The 11,433-nt window shown below is 40.8% G+C and overlaps 1 protein-coding gene across 1 annotated transcript; it reads right to left on the bottom strand.

Moving 5' to 3' along the window:
- Positions 1-7,300: 7,300 nt before the first annotated feature.
- On the bottom strand, positions 7,301-9,517 carry LOC104451944 (putative receptor-like protein kinase At3g47110). Its single transcript, XM_039314535.1, has 2 exons — positions 7,660-9,517; positions 7,301-7,440 (listed from the first exon to the last, which is right to left on the bottom strand). Exons 1-2 carry the CDS (start codon positions 9,515-9,517, stop codon positions 7,301-7,303), a joined length of 1,998 nt encoding a protein of 665 aa, XP_039170469.1.
- Between the last annotated feature and the right edge of the window lie 1,916 nt (positions 9,518-11,433).

The following is an 11,433-nucleotide window of genomic DNA, read 5'->3' as shown; positions in this document are numbered from 1 at the left end:
TTGCAGCAAACTCCATCCAGATGTCAAATGCAGCTTTATGAAATTTCACGCCACCCTTGACAAATCTCTTCGAATACTTTGTGAGCACCCCCACTGGTCTGTATCGTTACAAATGCTGCAAAATTTTTCCATGGAAAAAAGGATATCAAATAACATGAGTGAATTATTAGATTGAGAGTAGCAATGCAGACGATGATTAATATAAAAACAAGTTGATTAAATCATATATAAAAGACACTAATAAATTGGATAAATTGCTTGATAACCATGCAGTACATTTCACACAATTAAGTGCAATAATGGCTTACTACATGATAACTCATTCTCAGGATAAACAGCATGAAAACAGGATAAACAGCACGGAAGTGAACCTGAAGACAATATCGGCTGTGCTGGGTTGCAATGGCAAGTTATTCTTCTTCAAAAGCTTCATAACTTCCTGCATGAGGGCAGCATCTCTACAAGGCCTTCTTACCTACAATTTTGTCAACTGTAAATGAAACAAATGGAAAAATCACTTGACATGGATACAATTCGTCATTACCAATAGATGGGTCAATCCATAGACATTATGCTCCCACAAGGCCTTCTTACCTACAATTTTGTCAACGCTTAGTTTCTATCTTCACGGACTAATTGCAGCAATTTCCTGACATGAGCTACACTATGGAACTAAATTTTGAGTTGATTTATTTTTATTGAAAATTATGAAGAGCTTAATCACTAGAAAGTAGAAACAGCTCGCCTGACAACTACTGAAGCTATCAGTTCATAAAAACATGTCTGCAAAAAGTGAATGCTATTTGCTAAGCTTCAACAATGAATTCAACAACTTGAAGCGGAGGTGTCATTCAAGAAATCAAAGTCTTACAGAGCCAGCAATGTGTGAGAAGACCCATTTACAGAATAAGCGTTTGACGCATATTAAGTTGGATTAAGCGCAATAATATCCAAGTCATGAACGAGTTAACAAGTTTGTACATGTAATATTTATACAGCCTTTAGATTAAAAATTCACCAAGAAAAAGCACGGCAGTGTGGTCACTAAAATTGATCACTCAAGAGAAAATGAAAAAGACTCTTATTCCATCTTTTCTACAATCTTGATGATGCAGCCGTACATTCTAGAAGAAGAAGGTGAAGGAGAAAGACTTAAAATAGAGCCTATCAACCATCAATTACAACTCCTTCTATACTTCAAGGATCCTCATACGGGCCATTGTTTTTGGAATCTAGATTGCCGGTGTGAGAACTGCCAACCCTCCAGAAGACAAAGGACGACAGGCCTTCCAAGAGAAAGAAGTGCAGCTCATCCGAGCATGAAATTTTTCTAAGAGGAAAAGACAGAGACACAACCATTGGACCCCTTGGAGAATATAGTGGTAAGTGCCCGCATCCAGTTTTTTGCTCTGCAACTACCCATTACACATCTCCAAAACCTTCTCCGCCACCATCATCCAAGCAGAAACCCACTCCTCCAAAGACAAAGCCACCTGCTTCTAAACCAGCTTCTCCCTTCTACAAACGTATCTTTAAATGGGTAAAAGTTGACACAAGACTGTGCGTCTATCTTCACAATCCTAATGTTTCTGCCATTCAACCTTTCTCATTCTATATGACTAGTCGGGTCTATCCTCCATTTCCGCATTATCTTTATATGATGCTCTCCTATCATTTTCGGCTAGGTTCTCCATGTCATCGACAGAGAAAAGCATCAACCCATATTACAGAGACTAGCACATGTTAGATTACTCCAGCAACTTCAGAATTTCCCCAAATGAACCAAATTAGAGTACTCCCACCTCTCTTTCAACTGAAATCCAGACTAAGAACACAAAAAATTGATGCCCAATCTGGCAATTTTTTGTAGCCAGCATCGACAAATTTCATTCTTAAACTCGCATTACAAGCAAGGTAAACATCCCATAAAAGACTATTTAAAACAGAATAAGAATGACTGAACAAACAGATAAGCGGAGAAAAATAAATTTACTTTGCCATTCCAACGATTACCACAACTTCTCTACCATCTCGAAGGCTTAATTGCTCTACTCTCACTTAGAGGTGTTAAATGGGTCATTGACCCATTTATGGACCCATTTCTAGTTAAATGGGTCGTTAATGGGTCAAGCTTCATTTTCCAAACACCCATAATGAGTTTTGAAAATAAAGAGACTGAGATATATGGGTCTTAATTGGGTCTGAGAGCAGACCCATTTAAGACCCATTTATCAACCCATTAAAAATGAACCCATTTACAGAGACTCTCTCTTCTCTATTTAACTTTACAAAAACATTTTTTTTTTAATAAAAAATGAAATTATAATTTATTTTTTATTTTAATTTTTTTTCTTTCTTCTTCCTTTGGTCGCCGGCACGGTGATGGTCGGCGACCGGCCGGGCGAGCCTCGAGCCTCGCCGATCCGGCGAGCTCGAGGCTTGCCGGGTGTCGGCGAGGCGGAGGCTCGAGCTCGCTAGATCTAGTGAGGTGGAGGCCTCGCCGACGTTCGGCGAGGAGCAAGCTCGAGCTCGCCCGACGCCGTCACCGGTGAGCCTCGAGCTCGCCGAATCTAGCTAGGCGAGGCCTCGCCGACGTCTAGTGAGGCTCGAGGCTTGCCGATCCGGTGAGACTCGAGTTCACGGGCGTCGGGCGAGCTCGAGGCTCGCCTATGGTCGGCCGCCGGTCGTCGTTGTGGCTGACGGCTAGCCAAAGAAGAAGAAGAACAAAAAGAAAATAAAAAAGAAAAAAAAGAAAATTATATTTAAAAAATAAAAAAATAATTAAAATTTTAATTTTAAAAACAAAAAATAATTAAAATTTGATTTTTAAAATAATTATTTTAAAAATTATAAAAATTGTTCATTAAATTTGTGTTGTGTAAAACTATTTTAGTAATATCATTTTTTTTAAAACATATATATATATATATATATAATATATATAAGAAATACGCTTTTTTAAGTTTAGTCAAATGGGTCGGGTATGGGTTAGAAAATTTACATAAGGCATATATGGGTCATAAATGGGTTGGACCATTAATGACCCGACCTAAACCCGACCCGACTCACCCATTTAACACCTCTACTCTCACTACAGTCTTCATCATCAAAACCAGAAACAGAAAAAAAAAAAAAAAAAATTCACGATATTAGCTGAGTGCCAACTACATCGAACATTTTCCGCAAACGAAACAAAAGCAACACGTGCGGGAAGGGAGGAGAGAGAGAGAGAGAGAGAGAGAGAGAGAGAGAGAGCGCATACTGACTGGTTGAAGAAGTGAGCTCGCATCATAAGCTTGTGGTGAAAGATGACGATACAGAGATTGAATCCTCCTTTGAGATCTGCTCTCCACAACCATCTCTCCCTCGACGGCATGGAGGGAGGCAAGGGCAGGGCGAGTGCGGGCCGACTGGCGTCTAGCGGCAGGATGATCTGTGTCTAGTAGCGGCTAAGCAACGAGGCGAGCAAGGGGTGACGGCATCGAGGGAGGCAAGGGCGAGGTGATTGCAGGGGCGTTCGGCGGTGGCGTCGAGGGTTAGCGGCATTCAACAGTGGCATCAAGGATGAACAACATCGGGCGGTGTCATCGAGGGTGAGTAGCGTCGGCGACGGGCAGAGGCAGAGAATGGGAGAGGCTCAGAGAACCGTGTGAAGTGAAGTGAGGGTAATTGATTTGGGGCTTTTTTTGGAGCCCTAACCAGTTCCCAGAAAAAGGGAACTAGGAACTAGAACCGGTCCCTTTGGAATTGAAAATCGAACCAGACCCTTCGGTACGGTTCTCCGGTTCCCAATTCTACCCGGGAATCATGCTCACCCCTAGAGTGAACGATGAAAAGAGTTCTGATTTTTCTCTTTTATTCTAGAAATTGAAAAGTTAAAAATCCTAGCTTCTAATTTCTATTCCAAATCTTTTACCCAAAAAAAAATAAAAAATTTCTATTCCAAATCTATTTTTAGAATAGAAATTTATTCTAAAAATAGAAAATTGAAATTGCGTTACCAAACAGATTTCTGTTTTAAACCTATTCCGAGGACAGAGAAATAGAAATTTTATCATGCTCGCCTTAAGTGTATGGGAGCTAAACTTGCTTCAATCTTCCATACCTAGCTCAATTCTTATGCAGTTGCTTGAGTGCTTCGGCCATATCCATCCGATCCCTCGATGACTCCATTGAACATGCAACTCCAATCCTTAGGATGGAGGCAATGCAATCTCTTATCCTCTCAATGTCATTCTCTCTTTTTATGTTAAGAATGGCTGAGTCCACGATACCCATCACTCGGTTTGGTATAGCCATCTTGACAAAGTTGTGGAGATTTAATGGTCCTTGAAAGCCTCTTTTGTGGACCTCTTCTTGGTTAACATTTTCAATAAAACAATACCATAGCTGTACACATTGCCTTGTGTGGATACCATGTCCCCCACACCATACTCTAAAATAGTGTACATCAGGCAATGTACAATGAAAATAAATATTTCATCTAAAGGCCAACACAAATAAAACTTAGACAATTAATGAGAAAATTTTCTTACCAGGAGGGACATAGCCTATGGAACCCCTCACCGTCACTGAGTTGTTGTGGTTGTCAATGTCCATGGCCTTTGTTGTCGCGGCAGAGATGATTGTCGCCAACCCAAAATCCCCAACTCATCCCATCATCTCATTGTCCAGAAGGATGTTACCCGGCTTCAAATCTCCATATACAATCTTTGGGCTGCAATCCTCCTAAAGATATTTGATTGCAGAAGCTATGTCAATGACAATGTCTAACATTTGCATTAGTCCCAAATGTCCTGGCTTTCCATGTTCATGTTCATGCTCAACGTCCTCTTTGTTTCCTTGGTGTATCCAATTCTCTAAGCTCCCATTAACCATGTATTCATATAAGAGAGCTTTGAAATTGTTGCTGTGATAGTCCATGCACACGTTCAATATCTTCACGAGATTTCGGTGTCTTATGGCCCCTAATGTGACATCCGCCCTCTTTTGTCCTCTTTCTCTCTCTCTCTCTCTCTCCTCTCCCCCATGTGATTTCTCTTCCCCCTTCTGCCACCCATCCCCTTTCCTCTCTCTATCTCTCTCTCTTTCTTCTCTCTCCTCCCTCACGCTACCCCCTACAGCCCCCATTCTTTTGTCTTTTCTTCTCTCTCTTTCTCCCTCTCTCTTCCTTCCCCCCCCTCTCTCTCGGCCAAACCCCTCTTCTTCTTCTTCTCCTTCCTTCCTCTTGCTGCTTGCTCCTTCATCCACCACCACCACCAGCACCACCCCACGCCCTACTCACCATCACCATCATCCTCTCCACCTCTTGGTCGTTGAACCACCACCACTTACCACTCATCCGACGAGCCATCTCGCCGTCGAGCCCAACAAGCCGTTGTGCCGTTTGTGCCACCACTCACTTGTTGCCGCAAGCCGCCGCCTCACCCGCATCCCTCACGCCATTCATTGTGCCGTCGCTGCCATCTGCAAGTCGCCCGCTCGCTGTCGCGAGCCACCCCCAAGCCAAGCCCTCCCCTCCTTGGCCGTGGGTTTGAGGAGCCACGGCCGCCACCGTCTTCGCTATTTTGTTCGTGCCGCCATTGTGCCGTGAGACTTGTGTCTTCATTGCCGTCGTGCCGCCATTGCCACGAGCTCATCTTCGCCGGAAATCGATGAGTTAACCTCCTAATCGTGGATTAGGGTGTTAATTGCGTTTAGGGGTGGTTATTTTAATATTAATTGTGGTTAATATTAGTTAACCTTGGTTTATTCTTAATTGCGATTAAGGATTGTTTAGATTAGTTTTAATTGCAATTAGTTAAGTAATTACGATTAGATTAATTAATCGTGGTTAGATTAATTAATTGAGTTTACTTTAATTAATCATAACTAGCATAATTAATTGTGATTAGCTTAATTAATCGTGATTAGAGTAGATTAATGACGGATTAGCCATTAAGTAGAATTTTATGCTTGTTCTACTAGATGAATTTACACTTGATTCTGATTGTTTGAGCATGTAATGCCATGATGTCTGATTGCTCATATCATGTATTTTAAATGCTATTTTTCAAAGATGGTTTATTGGTAAGAAAATAGCAAGCTTTGAGATGTCGTTTTGGACGCCATATTTTACGTGATAAAAGGGGCAATGATGTTTTAAAATGAAAGTGTGCAAAGTTTGATGGGTTGATTTTAAATAGATGACCACGTGTGATTATTTTACTGGAATTTTAAATGTAAAGATTTTCCGAGATTTGTTATTTAAGCACGAACTCTTTTACATTGGGCTAATTGACGGAAAATAAAAATTGGTTTGAGTGTTGGCGTGCTTGTGTGGTCATTTAATTGAACTCGTCACCGAACAAGAGTTTGGGGACGATGCCCGATGTTTATCAGATGCCCGGCGGGGGTTTGGATGCCGAGTCACGGTTGAGGTCGAACCGATGCTCCTTTATGGAATGCTATCTAGGTAGGGGTTCTAGACGATGCCGTGCCCAATGGGGCGAGACGATATCCCGGTCATGCCATAAGACCACCAACTCGTGTGTTGGTTGTGGCATGAGGGGTCGTAATAATGAGAACACGTGCAAATGATTGTGAAGCATTGTGCTTGATTATGGGGTAAAACTGTTAGGCATGGTATGGGACGTGCCAAAATGGGTTTTACCTTATAATCGGGACCCATGTGGATGCTTGGTGGATGAGAGTTATGTGTTCTGATTATTGATTATGCTTATTGTATTGATAATGGCATATGTAACGTATTGAGGTAAGATTGTACGCCGTTGTATGTTTAGGCTACATTCAAGACGAATTTACGTCCTAATCGAGGTTTAGGAATTTGACTCGCTGAGATTTTAGCTCACCCCGTTGTTGTTAACCATTTTCAGGGCTGTAGCGTAGAGACCTGCTAAGTGTGGATATGGTGGGCATGTGACGCAACACTTTTTGGCTGGCCTTGCCATTTGTGAAGCTAGAGTTAACCCTGACCTTTTTTGACCCATTTTTGCTCATAGGTCGTGTAGGAGTTGTATTTTATTGTAGGCATGTAAATGTTAAACTCCATGGGTTAACAAGTGGATAAATAAAGGTGTGGCTTTTGGAAATCGTTTATTGTGTTTTACTATCTCTATTATTTGTTTATTGTCTAGGTGTTTATTTAAGTCGCTTCTGCATGCGTTTAGTCGAAAGATAAAAAAGAATGGGTCAGCGACGTGTCCTAGGACGTCGCAATTTAATTGACCGTCGAGGGATGTTCGCGCGCTTGGGCTTTGGGGCGTGAAACCTAAGGTTTGACATTTCAAGATAAAGCTCTTCAAAGCACCTCTATGGCCCAAGTTGAGCACTTTAACCCCAACCAACTGCCTTCCTCTGTATTTCCTTTATAAATAGTACCATATCTTCCTTTACCGATCACATTGTTCTTAGTGAATCCATCTATGGCTCTAGAAAGCTCTACATAAGAGACCCTAAGAAATCGGTATTCAAACAACAATTTAGTTGAAGAGATATTTTATTTCGACTTCTTTCTCCGATACTAAATGATAAATAGGCAAAGACACAGAATGAAGCTTGACAAGATGGTCGTCACTATGGCGATTACTATAACTATTTTGGTTAGTAATGGTTTAGAGGTACCCGATTTGCAAGAAGGAAGGTTTAGTTCTACAATACCTCCACAGAGATTCCTATTCCCAAAGACAAACACTGCACTAGCATTGAGAAATACTCCTTCCTTCGGAACTTCTCCTTCAAGCTTGTTTGAAGATAGATTTAAGTACTTTAGATTTATAAGTTGAGTAAGAAAGCTTGGGATTTCACCAGATAAGTCGTTATGGGAAACATCCAACTCTTGTAAGCCTTGTAATGTGCCTAAAGCCGAAGGTATTTCACCATGAAAGGAATTGACTGCTAAGCTGAGATGCCCCAATAACAAGCACTCGTTGATGGAGCTAGGAATTGGTCCCATCAGCTTATTATAAGACAGATCTAGTTCCAAGAGATCGGTCAAGGACCCAACTTGAGATGAAAGAGATCCACTCAACTGGTTATGTGCCAAGTTGAAGATAATCAAAATGGTAGAAAGACTAAGAACCTCCCTTGAGATTGGACCACTCAGATTATTGTTTGAAAGCTCAAGCTCGATTAGCTGCTTGCAGTTACCAAGGCTTTGCGGTATTTCCCCGTAGAAGTTGTTGAACGATAGGTAAAGGAGACTCAATAATGTCAAATTGCCGATTGACGATGGGATCTCTCCCGTTAGCATGTTAATGCTTAAGTACAAATTGCGCAAGTTATAGAGTGCTCCAATACAAGAAGGAACATGGCCGCTAAGTGAATTGTTTGACAAGCCAAGAAAAGACAAGTTGAAGAGATTGCCAATACTTGGAGGAATGGTTCCATACATTGTGTTGGATGACATAGAAATTAGTCTAACGCTGTTGGAAAGATTGCCGATGGAATCCGGGAAGAGACCATCAAGAAAATTATTGTCTACCCCAATAATTTCCAGCATTGAACAATTAGTCAATGAGGTAATAAAACTAAAGTCATCTCGCAACTGGTTAGACATAAGAAACATTCCTTCAAGAGCTTTTAGCCTTCCAAGATTTGCAGGCATCGGTCCATGAAAACCGTTATGGTCAAAGGAGATGTACTGAAGGTTGGAGGCATTCGATAAGGACAGGGGTATAACGCCAATAAACATATTTCTAGAAAAATCAAGATAACTGAGAGAAGGAAGAGTATCACCGAAATTAGGGGGAATGCTCCCTCTCAATTGATTGTCACTGGCGCAAAAATAGATAATGTTGGACATGTTGAAGATTGCTAGTGGGATCTTGCCAGTGAGTTGGTTAAATGCCAGTTGAACATTCATCAAACCACGAAGCTTGGACAATTTCCTGGGAATCTCTCCTTGTAGCCCATTACGTATGACGGAAAGAGAGAAAAGTTGAGAGAGATTTCCAATAGAATGAGGAATAGATCCTGTAAGATTGTTTTTAGCCAAAAATAAAGCTTGAAGCTTTGACAAAGAACCAAGCTCATCGGGAATTTTACCCACAAGTTGGTTATCAATGAGATTCAAAACCTCAAGGTTTGAGCACTGAGAAAGATTTGTGGGCATTTGTCCGCTGAAAGAGTTGTTACTAAGAACGAGATGGCGCAGGCGAAACAAGTGGCCAATGCTTTGCGGAATTTTGCCATGAAAGCTGTTGTTCTGTAGAACAAGACTTCTAAGGAAAGAGAGGTTTCCGACATGAGGCGATAGAAGACCGCCCAAGCCTTTTGACATCAGGTTGAGGGACGTGACCCTTTTGGGATGCCGTCCACCGCATACAATACCTGGCCACTCACAGTGATGAGAAGAGTCATTCCATGAGCTCAGAACTTCGAGCGAATCCTCATCCACACTGTCTTTGAAGTAGATTAAAGCGAGCCGATCTGTCTGGTTGGTTTGCGTCGCTGAACTCGTCCATAATGTGAGCTGGGCATGGAAAAACAGGAATATAATCGCCATATGCTTTTCCATTGTGAGTGGTTTCTGTGTTCAAAGATGCTGCAAGTGAAGTCTATTCCAGATTGAACTAAATAAGAAATGATGAGCTTGAAAAACATATGCTTTTCCATTGATCAAGACACCTTCTCACACGGCGAAACCCCACCCATTTGGAAAAATATGCAAGTTTAACCAAGACTAAGACCTAGACTAGAGGTGGACTTAATGCAGATTGGCCGAACCAAAGAAAGGGGCATACACATGCTTGTCTAATTTTATATTTGCAGCAATTGGAAAGCCAGGTGTGCCGCAAAGAAAGGAAATCAAGAACATACGAGGTCCTTGATTTTCAGCTGTTTCAAAGAGAGTTGCTATTTGGTCATAGGCAAAGCATGTAATTTATGCTGTGAGTTTTTTACATCCAAAATGAGTTGTTTATTTATTAATACCTTGGGTTTGGGTTTAATTTAGGCATGAGAAACACATGAGCATGCCGAGCGATTGTAACTCTGATTATCTAATTATAGTAAATTTTTCTGTCGGCACTCATCGTGGATATAGGTACCAACACTCATATTGAATTATGTAAATCTTTGGCCCTTATTGTTTCTCATTTATTTCTTCGGTGATTTCAAATTGAGTTAATTGTAATATCTATTAAATTATTGTCTCGAGTTTGAATTCGGATAACAATTTGTTAAATCGAATTTTGTTGAGGAAGATTTTTCAAGCGGATTATAAATCGGATGAAGAAGTCTTTCTTCTTATTGGACTTTCTTTCGGACGTGCAAAACAAGCAAGGAAATAAAAGAAGGAAGTTAACCTATCGCTACAACACAAATGAGGAAATAAAATAAAAGATAAAGTAAGGATTTCTTTCTTCTGCAAAAGCCTTGTTCACGTTAAAGACTAAAGTAGGTGGGCCCAGGTCAAATTGTTGACCTTGGGCACACACACATATAAAAAGCGGAAAAGAAGAGGAGCCGTAGAAGCCCTACGGGAGAAAAAGAAAAGGAGCCGCACGTCCTCACGTCCAGATGTTGCACAAGCCTTGAAGAGGTAGAGAACGTGAAGCTATATGTACGTGGAGAAGAGACAGATGTCCAGTTCTTGTTTTGCCGTATGTAGAGCATTTTACTTTGAGCTTGAATGTGCGGTAATTTTTTTGTCGTGAATTTATGTCAAAGTTAGTTATTTATTTATAAACATTTTGGGTTTGAAATTAAATTTATGTGTGGAAAACACTCGAGCATATGAGCGATTGCAAACTCTATTTCTCTGATTATAATGAATTATTTGTTACTGGCTCTCCCCGTGGACATAGGTACCGATACTCGGACTGAACCACGTAAATTTCTGGTGTCCTTATTATTTCTCATTTATTTCTTTGGTGATTTTGCGTTAATGTAAATTGTAAGATCCTGTCATTTCCATATATTATATTCTAACAAGATCTTCATTAGCTTCCGCATTCATTAATTCTACAATAAAGGTTTACCTCTCGTATGATATATTGTCATTTCATGGGTTCTGAACCATCGGTTTTCAACATTTTAGGTATGAATTGCTCTTTGAGAAATGGTCAGTTGTGAACCCAAAGGAACTACTCGGAAAGCGAAGAGCTATCGATTTGGTGGGTCAATAAATGGCAAATCAAATCTTGCTTTAGAAAAAAGAAGAGAAGACTCCCGAAGAGCTATCGATTTGGTGAGTCAAACAAATGGCAAATCGAATCTTGCTTTAGAAAAAAGAAGAGAAGAGGCGAAGAAAGAATGGGTGGATGCTTACCATGAATTTCTTGTCTCGTGTGAATTGCTCTTTTAGAAAGGGTCAGTCATGCACCCAAAGGAAGACCACTTCTTAGTGGAAAACATGGGCCTAGCGAAAAATGAAATCTTCTCAATCGTTTCACACCATCAACCCATAAAAGTAGGCGTACATGATATGAT

The sequence above is a fragment of the Eucalyptus grandis genome, chromosome 6, assembly GCF_016545825.1.
Source record: "Eucalyptus grandis isolate ANBG69807.140 chromosome 6, ASM1654582v1, whole genome shotgun sequence".
In the NCBI taxonomy this organism is placed as follows: domain Eukaryota; kingdom Viridiplantae; phylum Streptophyta; class Magnoliopsida; order Myrtales; family Myrtaceae; genus Eucalyptus; species Eucalyptus grandis.
Note: the sequence above shows the minus strand (reverse complement) of the source record. Positions and strands in the feature narration are given on the sequence as shown.